Source organism: Pistacia vera, unplaced genomic scaffold (genome assembly GCF_008641045.1).
Source record: "Pistacia vera cultivar Batoury unplaced genomic scaffold, PisVer_v2 Contig4, whole genome shotgun sequence".
In the NCBI taxonomy this organism is placed as follows: Eukaryota; Viridiplantae; Streptophyta; class Magnoliopsida; order Sapindales; family Anacardiaceae; genus Pistacia; species Pistacia vera.
The window spans coordinates 207,121-219,701 of NW_022196223.1; the positions used below are offsets into that span (position 1 = coordinate 207,121).

The following is a 12,581-nucleotide window of genomic DNA, read 5'->3' on the forward strand; positions in this document are numbered from 1 at the left end:
TTCAAGGAAAATTAAAACAGCTATAAGAAACAATAAACCAAGAAGATTTATTGGTATCAAATTTAGATAGTCAGTCCAAACAAATTAAAAGCACTTATTAGTAGGACACAGACAAAGAAGGTTATATGGAAATCTCACTTCATATGCATGACAGATAGTCTTGAACACCTCACCAGCTTGTGAATCCTTGCTAACATCAGGGTGATACTGCAACCACAGCGTGAAGACACATGAATACAAACAAATCATATTACAATTACAATGAAACTTTTTAACTTGAAAATTTTCAACAAAAAATAAAAATAAAAATAAGATGAATCTTAGGGAGGACTAATCATTCAGATTCAAAATCAAGACGTATGAGTAAAAACAGGCACAGAGGACAAGGGTTAGGTCCAAACCAAATCTTTTCAGGTTTAATTATTCATAAGGGTAGGCCTTATTAAAAAATTATTACAATACAATCGAGAGAATGAAATAATCTATTGCACTCACACTTAGCTACCGAATTCAATCTTTCTAGTCATAAATCAATATAAGGAAGCTGCTATGTTACCAAGATTCAAAAACTTGTTACCATTATCAAAACAATGGGTTTGATAACATCCAAGGTCTATTCGTACCGCACGGAAACAACAGGTTTGATTACATCCAAAGTTCATAGGTATGATCAAACATCATATTAGTAACATTAAAACATGAAATATAATAAAGAATCATTACAGTAACATGCGTTAGAATATTACTACATAGGCACACTTTATACAGAAAACTCATATATACAAATTGGTCTGGTAAGTGAAATGCAAAATGTCGACTCAATAAGCAAGGATGAATGATATGAAAAATTGGCAGTAAAAGAGCAATATCATATCAGTCTATATCCCCAGTTTGTATGCATAAAATTCCTGTAAATGTTACAAGTCTCATGTTGTTAATAACATTCATAACTTTAACTGGCAACACAAATCTCTAGTATGACCCTTAATTTAGCTATATAATTATTAATATAATTTCATGAAAGTTAAACTTAATACTGAGTTTGAATAATACTATAAATTAACACACTACATATTGGAATTTGAAGTTTAGAGCAAAATTTAGAAAAAATAGTAAGACTAATTAACTATCAAATGACATTTTAAACTCAAAAAATAAACTTTCTTTCATATTTTCTCACACTTTCTCACCAGCCAAACATAACTACAAACACGAACTGAAACTAATACTACCTTTCGGGCGAGGAGGCGATAAGCCTTCTTGATATCCGCTGACGTGGCACTGTAAGCGACGCCCAGCACGGCGTAGTGGTTCTGCTCGCCGTTGATCGCCGCCGCCGACGCAACCGCTGAGCGGGATCTTCTGCGGTGGCTGGTCGAAGTCAGGAGACCGGTTTTGAAGAGGGAGGAGAAAGCATCGGAGCCGTTGATGGGAGCGATGGGTCCCACCAGGAGTTGCGCCTGCATTATGGTTCATGTACATGCATGAGTTTTCGTTTTGGCGTCTTCGTTTAAGCTTTGCAGACAGTAAGAAATGGTGATAGCGAAATATAGATATCGAGCTCGGGCCTACATTGGGCTTGGGCTGAGCCCGGCTTGGTCCATGTCTATATCGTAATTTAGGGAAAGTTACATTCAAGGGTTGTTTGTATGTCTAAATATCAAATAACTTCAACAAATTACAAAAGTTAGCAATAAAGGGTCATTTAACGGGTGTTAGGGGTTAGCTTTAACAAATTGTTGACTCAACACTATAGAGTTCAATTCATACAAGAATGTATAAAACTTCTCAAATTGTAATTAATTGTCCCATTATAATAACTTAAACTTCAAATTTGAGAAAATAACCATTACCTACGTGAGATTGTTATAGAGATTATCAATCAAGATTAGGGGTGGCAAAAGAACTGGTCAGAACCAAAACCAGTGGGTACCTAAACTTCTGGTTCCAGTTCCTATCCATAACCAACCCTCACAAGGTAGGTTCCGGTTCTAAAATCCAGGAATCAGCTGGTTCAAGTTCCAATTCGGGTTTCACCCCTATAAGAACCGAGAATTAGAACCGAGATCCGGGTACCCAGGTAAGAACCGGGACTGAATTATAATTTTTTGTAAACTAGTGGAGGTGTATGCAATTTTTAGGGTTCATTTGTCATGTTTTGAAAAGTAATGGATAATTAAAATTAACCTGGGTATTCGAAATCAAAATTGGAACCTATGTTTCAAGTTCCAATTCCTTGCTTCTAGGAATCGAAACTGGTCGATTCTAGTTCCAAATCCAAAGAATCGACCAGTTCCGATTCCTTTGAATTTGGGCAAGTACTTGGACCTGTCCACCCCTAATCAAGACCCCAATAAGACAAGTATCCGTAGCTGAAGCGCTTACACTAAACTCCAAAAGAACTTTACCGGCCAATTTGGATTGTGGATTTAATAGAGAGAAAAAAGAAATGTATGTGAGCTAGGTAAAGGGGAGTAGTTTTGCGGCTTTAGCCCTCATTTGGAAAGAAACACTAAAGGCCTCACTCAGCTAATTATACATCTCCCTCACACAAAAAGTTTACTAGTATAAATTTAAAAGAAAACATACTCCCAAAAGGTAATCCAAACTTTGTATCCCTACTCTCTCATATGAAACTTTTGTGTTGATATGGCATCAATGGAGACACCCAGATTCCACTTCCAAGCCCAAATATAACTTGGCCCCAGCTCACTCAAGGTTGGAGTGATCCATTCTAGCCCAATTATAATTGTTTAGGCCCACTCAAAAACCAACGTCAATTAAGATTATTCAATTATTTTTGTGTCATTATCCATTGTATTTTAACGAATAATATCATTTATTGGGGTTGGAAGTGGTCAATTGTAACAACTAGTTTTCACGGTGCATCAATATTAGGTGTCATCTAATTTATTTGGCATCTACATTCATTGTATATACTATATTAGATGAATTTGAAAAGAAAAGACTTATCTAAGGGGGCGATTGGTTCAGGAAATATTAGATTACTAAGAATGTTAGATTACTGTAAAAATTACTGAGAATTCTTTAGGAAAATGTGTTTGGTTAATTGGTGGGTATATTATATTAATATGTTTGGTTGAGATGAATAAATTGGTGAGTATGTTATTTAAATTACTGAATTATCCTCTAATTATATATTATTATTATTATATTATTTTTTAGTATTGATTATTATTTGGATTATTTTAACCCCACTGCATTTAAAAACTTCGCAAAAACAACCCCATAATAAAAGTTTGGAAAATCAACAAAGCACCCTCACCAACCCAGCCACTGTCGGTTGCTGGCAACCTAACGGTGCACGGAAGGCAGGAAATGACCTCCGTGTGCCGTATGGCCATTTCCAGCCAGAGATCTGGTTGGAAATGACTAGAAGTGACAGATCTGGCCATCGACATACAAATCGACGGATTTGGCCTTTAACGGCCAGATCTAGCATGATCTGGCCATTTTCGGCCAGATATATGGCCGAAAATGGCCATATCGGCGCATGGCAGCAATTTTTAGCCTTTCGTGTGCCATTCCGGTAGGGGCGACGGCTAGCCATGGCGCTGGTTGCCAGCGGCAGGTGGGTGGAGGGGGGGCTTGGGTGGGCTGCAATTTGTTTTGAATTCATGGGTAATTTTGTCCAAAAAGTTATTTAATTGGGGTGAAATAGTAAAAACTATATTGTCCTAAAAATAAGGGCATTATTGTCCTAAAATTTTATCAATAAAGGATAGAACTGTAACAAAAAAAAAAAGAAAAAATTACCCTGGTAATCTTAGAATACCTAAGAAAATAGTGGTAATCAGATTACCTCTAATATTACCAACAGTAACTACTATTAGTATTTGAAGATTAAGATAATCTTATATTACTTAACAACTAAACGTAGTAATCAAGTAATATAAGATGGCATAACTCTAGTAATACCACATTACTTCTAACCAAACGCCCCCTAAAAGTTAGCTATTGGGATTAGTGATCGAATTTTGATGATTTTATGGAATGGTCAGGGGATGACTATTTGACGTAGAACATCTGGCGTATGAATTCATGGAGCAGACTGAACGTCAAAAGTCCATACGTAAAGCCCAAAGGTCTTAAATGAATATGTCTCATTCAAACGGCTATAACTTTTGATCTGAGAAGAGTTACAGGGCCCGTAAGATACCATTAGAAAACTTATTTCAAGCCCGTCAATGTGGCAACATGCTATAGCTGGTTAGAGGTTGTTTTCAAGGTCAAAATCCACCATTTTGGCGTGTTTTGGGGCTGTTTTAGTTGTTTGCGCGTTTTTTCCTATTTTATTTCAGGTTTTCTTGTTTTAATTAATTTAGTTTTTGTTTCTTTTTGTTGTTAGGAGTCTTATTAGGGTTGGTTGTCACCCTATATAAACTTATTTTTCGTTTTGGATGTTATTCAATAAATTAGTCAGATTTTACTTCAAATTTTAAGGTTTAAGTTTCTGGTTTGAGACTTATGTTATCAGTTCTAAAGGTGTAGTCGAATGCTAGTCTTGTTTTATCACGCTAACTCGCTGCGTCACTATTATAAGAAAAGCCAAATTCAATTCTTTTTTTTTTTGGTAACCAGAGTATCTAAACCAGCTTGTGGCACTTCAACTAATTCTCAGGGTCTACTAAGCACCCTACAAGCCCAAAGGACTAGGTAAGCCACAATGTTATTGTGGTAAGGGCCCCAACGTATGAATCTAGAAACTTAGGAAAGAGAGTAAATCTCTTTAACTGCCAAGTCAACCTCTTGAGGTTAATTCAATTCTTTCAACAAATCTATTGCTTAGAGTAAATTAGCATGGCAACACAAGCAAAGTTTGCTCCCTTTATTGACTTTCTAAGTTCGAACTTTGGAACCATCATTGCATTTGTGACTTATCTTGGAATATTGAGTTTATAAGGTTTTCAATGAGACTTAAGGATNAAGTTTGGAAAGACTAGGATGGCCCAAACGATTATGAAGGAGATCCGGAGACTCGGAGACAGTGCATGCTGTAGATGGGATATGGAGATGATAGAGACCTTGTGACTCACGTCCTGTGCCAATCATCCGTCCCGTGTTGCGGTCCTGTATAACAACAGAGTCAATATCAAAACGAATAGAGCAATTTAAAGAGCGTGTAAGTTTACTGACAGACACGAGATTAAAGGGACAGTTGGGAATATAAAGCACAGAGTCTAATTCTAAGGAGGGGAGGGGTTTTACACAACCAATAGTTTGAACATCGGCTTTAGACCCATTAGCTAAAGTAACAGGGGGTAAAGATGCAGTATTTGTAATCTAAGTAAACAAGGGTTACCAAAAATATGATCCGAGGCACTTGAATCCAAGACCCAGGGTCCTAGAGCAGAAGACTGAGTAAGGCAAGCAACTGAATTACCTGTTTGAGCGACAGAGGCAATGGATGAAGAAGACTGCTTACTGGCCTGATACTGTAAGTATTCATCATAATCAATACCTGTAAGAGTTAAGGAGGGTTGAACCTGCACTGTAGAGAACTCAGAATGAAGATCAGAGTGATCAACCTGAGCAATATTAGCAACCCGGGTAGGTCAACCATGTAACTTAAAACATTTCTCTCTAGTATGCCCCCATCGATGACAGTAACTACACTTGGGTCGATTTTCTCTGCCACCTCGATCGCCCTGTTCTCTTTTAATAAAAGTGTGGGACTGAGAAACAAGAACTGAAGAGTCACCAGGGGAATGCACTGTAGTAGGGGAGGAAACACGAAGTAATCTGGCAAACACTTCATCAAGGGAAGGCACAGTAGATCCAAAAAGGATTTGATCTCGAACAGATGTAAGATCTGGACCTAGAGCTGCAAGTGTCAAGACCATAAAGAACTTGTCCCGTTAAGCCAAATCTTCTGCCGCAGATTTACCAGCTGGTAACAGCAGATTGAATTCTGTCTTAAAGGAGGCCATCTTACCAAGGAAGTCCGACATATTCATATCCTGTTGTTTGAGATGAACTAAGTTGGACAAACATAATATAAACGTTAAATGTCATTTGTATAGAGAAGTTTAGCCTGACTCCAAATATCAACATAAGAGCGGTAAGATTTGTAAATAGGGTGAAGGGGGGGATCAATAGTTTGCCATAACATACTACACAACATAGGATCAATTTTAGTCCAGGAAGACTTATCTGATGTAATATCGGTAGCCTTGGTGGTCAAGTGATCCTCCAGACCTTGACCTATGCACCCTAATTCGACAAAGGCAGCCCATGATGAATAATTAGCAGTCCCAATTAATCTCTCAATGGTGATGGGAGGGAGAGATAAAAAAGAAAAACTACTTGGATGCGAGTGAGAGGCTGATGAAGGAGGATCCATGAAGAAGGTCAGAGTGTCTTGAAGCTGACAGAAAAGCAAAAGCTCACGCTCGCCGAAAAAACAGACCGGAGCAAAAGCTGACGGAAATACCTTGAAGGGTTTTGCCGGCGAGATGGAGAGGAACAAGATGCTGGTGGCGGTGAAAGCTCACACTCGCCGGAAAAGCTGATTGGAGCAGAGGCTGACGGAAACAAAATTGGCGCGTGAGGGCGCGTGTAGCGACGGTCAATGACAAAACCACTTGGGTTATGACGACGATGAGAAGACAATCAGTCTGGTGTGATTAGACCAGATCCTGATCGTTGCCGAAGAACAGTCGCCAGAAAAAAAAATTGCCGAGAAAGAGAGAAAAAAAATTTGGAATTTCAGAAACCTGGCTCTGATACCATGTGAAGAAACACTTTGTATTTACTTATTATTTCACAATGAAATGTACCATGAATTTATAGCAAAAACAAAAGACTAATCTAGGAAGTAAATTGTTACATTCCTATTATAACTGATCTAATTTTTAATAGCTTTGATTCTAACCTAATATAGAAGACAGTCTTTAATGAGGATAATCTTATTTCCTATTTTACGCTTCAACACAAACTATAAACTTTATGATGATAGGGTTATATTATACGTTAAGTTATATCAACTTAAATTTTTAAGTCAAAACGATCTATTCAATTGGGCCTAAACTATTACAATATCTCTAATAGATGTTTATTGACAATAAACTTTATGAATTATAAGCCATAGTTAAATTGTCAAAATTAATAATTTATGTTTATATTGGATCCATTTATTCTTACAACTATTTCTCCATACTCACGTGCCACATATGATTAAACCCAATGTTTGTAACATTAAATCCACTTGAAAAGACATTGGGAAGTGATTTTTATGTAGGAATTTTAACGTGAATTCCACTCAATTCTAACAATCAATCCTTAGATCTGCATATTGATTATGGAATACTGAATTCAAAGATTAAGGATTAGAAAAACCTGATCCTACCATAATTTCTGAATTCCTTGAATTCCTTGCAAGTAATAACCAGTCTTCCCTTTTTTAAAAAGCTCTAGAATAACGACTTCCTAATGAGGTCTAGCCTATGATCACATTCTGGAAATGAAACCTAGCCAATTTATAACAATTTATTGGGTCATTCCATTAAAGGTCCAGTAAACTCTAAAACTCATTACAAGCCCAAGCCCACACTTGTCATCGACCCAGATTACCAAAATAAAGTGTAATGGGCCCTCCCAGAATGATCGCATTAAGTCCATCAGGATATCTCATTGGACTGTGTATTTACTCGGTTTTATCAAACCAAAATATAATTAATGTTAGCCCACAATTAGGAAATATTCTAACATTATAGCCCCCATCTAATTGATCTTTACCTCCTGGGTCATGGCTAAGTAAATCCCTTCAATAATTTAAAAAAAAAAAAAACTCTTTAAACCGTATTTAATAATGAAAATAACTCTATAAGCTTAATTAGGTTTATTTTCCCCAGTTTCAAACTTAATTAGTTTTTTTGTTTTATACCCTTTTTCCCAAATCAAACTTAATTAGGTTTTTTCTTTGCACACTTTTTTCTCCAATTTCCTAATTTCAACTTGTTTTCTCTTCTTTAATTTCATATTCAGATTCATCTCATTATGTTTTCCATAATTTCAGTATTATATTTTCATCAAACAAACAAATATTTAAAATAAAACAAAAGGTTTCAATGATAATATTAATTTAGGGTTAGGGTTTATATAAGATTAAATGTTAAAAATTAAAACAAAAATGTAAAATATAATATGAGTGTATGTAGAAATTATAATGTTTATTTCTATTAATTTAAATTAAGGTTAAATTTGTAAAAATACAAGATAAATTTAAAAGTGGGGGTTGAAGACCAACTAGGTAGGGGCTAAAAATCCATTACAAAAAAATACATTTCGTATATGGATAACTTTATTCAAATCCATTACCCATTGGACTCTTATAAAACCAAAGCCCATCTGAATGGCCCTAATTCGTAGGTTTTAATAAAGCCCATAATTACCCATTGGATCTTGATTAGAAAAATAAAGCCCATATAATTTATATTTTTACGATACAAACAATCGTAAAATAAATGAATTTTATATGAATTATTTTTTTGATAAATGAGGTTTCTACAAGTCTTACAATTTTAATTTTTTAACACAAAAATCAGTACATTAACGTTTAATGGAATGGAAATACAATAAAAATGAATTATTATGGAAAAAAATTATATTAATGATTAAAAAAAATTAGTGTAAAAGTCATACAAAACACAAACAATTATGACTACATATTTTACATATTTTATAATCAAATCATAAGATTCTTTCAAGTGATTGCACATGTTGAAGTATTTTTTATCTAATTTTATGAATTGTAGAGAAAATAACAATTTCATCCCTCAGGTTTGGCTTAATTACCCTTCAATCTTATAGAGTTTTTGGTGTCGATTTGGTCTATATCAATTAGGGGTGAGCATAAGTTTGGGATAGAATCGGAACTGATGGGTACTCGGGATTTTGGTTCCAGTTCCTACTCGAAACCGGCCTTCACAAGGTCAATTCCGATTCTCAAAAACTGGGAACTGGTACTATGTGGTTTTAGTTCCGGTTTTACCACTGCAGGAACTTGGAACCAAAACCAAAATCGAGATTCGAGTACCTGAGTTCCTGAGTGGAAACCGAGACTGAACTATAATTTTTGTAAACTATTTAGGTGTATTTGTTATTTAATAAAAATTATGGGGTAATTAAAATTAATTAGGCACTCGACACCGAAACTGGAACCTATGTTTTAGGTTTTGGTTCTTGACTTCTACAAACCGAAACCGGTCAGTTCTGGTTTCGATTCCAAATCCAAGGAACCGATCGGTTCCGATTCTAGTTCCGGTTCTTTTGATTTTGGACGGGTACCCAGACCTACTCACCCCTACTATTAGTTACATTTTGGTCCCTGAAATTTGTTAATAATTAGGATCAAAATGTTACTAGAAAAGTCTATAAGACAAAAATGTTATTTAAGCCAAATCTCTGGGGAAATTTAATCATATATCCCTTGATAGTCAGAAAAAACAATTCAAAACAATGACAAAGCTACAGTTAGCCCAATGGCCCCTAACTATAACCTCCCAACCACACCACTTAAAAAATTAATATTTAAATTGGGTGCATGTTTTTCAATTTTTGAGCGATTAGATTAATGCATTAGGTCGGTAAAGATTGAATATTTATTTTTTATTTTTTAATATGCATTAAATATTAAATTGTATCGAATATCAATATAATAATAAAAAAAATGTGAATAACCTTATTTTGAAATTTATAAAAAGATTCTTTTTCTAAATTACTTATTTAAAAAAAACCCNGACAACCTCCTTGGGCCTCGCATCGCTAGCTGGTATATTTGTTGAACTCAGTTTTGACACAGATTATGGCATATCCACCATCATGTTTGATCTATCATCATCATCTTCATTGTTCAAAGCCTGGAACACGAGGGATCCTAACAAGATTAGAGAAGTTAAATGGTGAACTGACTCAACTTCTAGATTTTTGCATACAATTCAGTAACACCAATCTAGATTTGCAAAGTCAGGAAGATTGAACAAAAACAACAACAATCATCACAAACACCCTAACAATTTAGAAAATCTGTTAAAATTTCTTTAACCTAATGTTACTAAAGCATAATAAGCGGAATTTATCATCTACGAGCAATAAAGAGTGAGACAAAGAATCCAACCAGGAAGAAAAAAAGCACAGTACAATCAACCAGGGAGAAATGACATTTTACGAAAGTGAAATTCATTGTGCAAGGCTTCAATGTCGATACAAATCTTTCATTCTTGAAACAACATTTTATATTCCATCGTATCATATTGTTGGTATTATCCATTTTGGGCCCAGGGTTTACACGGTTTTGTCCTAAAAATACGCCTTTAGGTGGTGAGGATGTCTTTGTGTTGTATAAGTGACCAAGCCGTCATATCCTAACCAATATGACTTTGGCACCAACACAGCCCCTATGGGGTGAGGGGCTTGGGAGTGGCCTAGACCCTCCTCCTAGTGCCAAAATGTTGATGCAGTTTTTACATCAACGAGAAGTACATAAATTTCTTGACAAAATCTACATAAGGATTTGTAGTAAATTGGTATTTTAATGCTAAATCAATATGGAAATGGCAAGCAAACATAATAAACAAATAATTTTTAAAGTGGTTCAGATGCAAGGTGCAAATCTTGTGTCCACTACTATGGTATTACTTTTCTTGCGTGTTTTTCGTGTGCAAGCGAAGATTACTCTCAATTTGGATGAGGTAGTTTAGATTAGGGTAAAAAGGATCCCCCAATAAGGTGAGAGATCAGTATATATGTTGTTGCATTGGTAGACCTACAAGTGAAGTAAACCTTAGATAGAATGACACGTGGCATGATTGACAGCATGACCTTAGGACATGTGACGTGAATCCATGCTGCGTGGATTTACTGCCTAACACATATGGTGTCTTGTAAGAACTGATCTTATCACAAAAATTCTTGTTTCATAAATAAACATACAAGCACTATCATCTAAATGTGCAACCCCCATTATACACCAAGGTTTGGCGAAACGACACTTTTCCACCCGTGAAGTTTCAAAATAACACTTTCTCACCCTTTGTCAGGTTTGGTTAGTGTTTTCTAATAATATTTTACTCAAAAGATAAAAATACCCTTAAATAGTTTATTTCTTAATTAGTTTATTATAAATTAAATTTAGTTAAGCCAAAGTGATTATTTATTAGTTCAAATGTAAAGATATTTTTTTTCCTTTATTTATTTAATTAATTAGGAATATTGATTTTCTATGTTAATTAGTAAAAATGAAAAACATTATATTATGGAAAACATTATAAATTTAGTAGATTATTGAATAATATTTATGAGCTATTGATGACATTATAAATAAATAAATAAATAATTATTAAAGTTATTTAACTTTAAACAATTCCACAGCATTACTCTTAACTTTTTAGTTGGGGTTAATTGTTTTTTCTTTTTTGACTTTTTAGCTAATTAAAAAATTATAAAAAAATTATAAAGTCAAATATGTAAGGGTATTTTTGTCTTTTTAGTCAAATATTAATAGAAAACATAATAGAACCTAACGATGGATGGGAAAGTGTCGTTTTGCCAAACCTTGGGTGGGAAAATGTTGTTCTCCCCTTTTTATAAAATAAAGCTCCTTTGTGCCATTTTTATAGTGAGCACCCGGTGATTTTGAAAATATGACCTAACCTAGTGTGTTTAGTATTTTTCTGTAGTGAGCACTCATTGGTTTCGAAAATATGACTTGACCCATATTTTTTACGAACTATTAGGTTATTCTGTTTAAGTTTGTAAGGAAATGACATTTTTACTATTCATCCAAATTCAATCAATCTAATATCTAAAATTTGTCAACAACGTTTGGAGGTTAATATAGTTTTTGGAGTTTAAATTGATAAAATTGTTGATAAATTTGAAAGTTTAACCGATGATATTTCCAAAACCAATGAATGCTCACTACGAAAAAGAGCAAACACACAGGGTTCTGTTCGCATTTTTGAAACCAATAAATGCTTACTACAAAAAAGGTCAAACACACAAAGGTTTACTAAAATTATGTAAATTAATCTTATTAACAAAGCAAAAATAGTTGAAACATGTTACACTAGTAAATCTAGTATAATATATATGATTAATCTACTTTAATTATTCAATAAAATATGAATAATTTTAATGGGGTCAGAATTGTTAATTACTATAAAACATATACCTGTTTTTAATAATTTCAGAATTTCAGTAGGGTCAAGTGACCCTATTGAGTATACTTTGACGACGCCCTTCGTAGAACTCATTTTCCAAAACCAAGTTATAACAAGTCGAATAAAAGTTGAAAGCCTACCAAATTTAATTCAAATAGGCCAACACTTCTTGACCAAATAACACTCAATACAAAAAAATCAAAACACAAAATGCTTATATGGTAGCAGAACATGACCACATTCATTCCTCACTCAATACGTTTCTTCTCCTCCCACTTTGTTTTCTGTTTCCAGGAACAATGAAAACACTTTCCTTTCTGTCAACTTGCCTTCCCTAATTTTATTATTATTATTATTATTATTTTGATAAACAGGATGTTCGAGTCAGTTTGCGTGTCC

The 12,581-nt window shown here is 34.4% G+C and overlaps 2 protein-coding genes across 2 annotated transcripts in view; both read right to left on the reverse strand.

The window, feature by feature from the left end:
- Positions 1–15: 15 nt before the first annotated feature.
- On the reverse strand, positions 16–1,510 carry LOC116141509 (chaperone protein dnaJ A6, chloroplastic-like). Its single transcript, XM_031427016.1, has 2 exons — positions 1,233–1,510; positions 16–207 (listed from the first exon to the last, which is right to left on the reverse strand). The coding sequence occupies exons 1-2, from the start codon at positions 1,464–1,466 to the stop codon at positions 85–87; spliced, it is 357 nt and encodes a 118-aa protein (XP_031282876.1). The 5' UTR covers positions 1,467–1,510; the 3' UTR covers positions 16–84.
- A 3,428-nt stretch (positions 1,511–4,938) lies between these two features.
- LOC116141474 (cell division cycle 20.3, cofactor of APC complex-like) overlaps positions 4,939–12,581 on the reverse strand; it is an 11,385-nt gene continuing 3,742 nt past the window's right edge. Inside the window, exons 7-10 of the mRNA XM_031426981.1 lie at positions 5,909–5,981; positions 5,706–5,845; positions 5,358–5,549; positions 4,939–5,091 (exon numbers count right to left, since the gene is read on the reverse strand). Coding sequence (XP_031282841.1) covers positions 4,939–5,091; positions 5,358–5,549; positions 5,706–5,845; positions 5,909–5,981 — 558 coding nt within the window. The remainder of the gene's footprint in view (positions 5,092–5,357; positions 5,550–5,705; positions 5,846–5,908; positions 5,982–12,581) is intronic.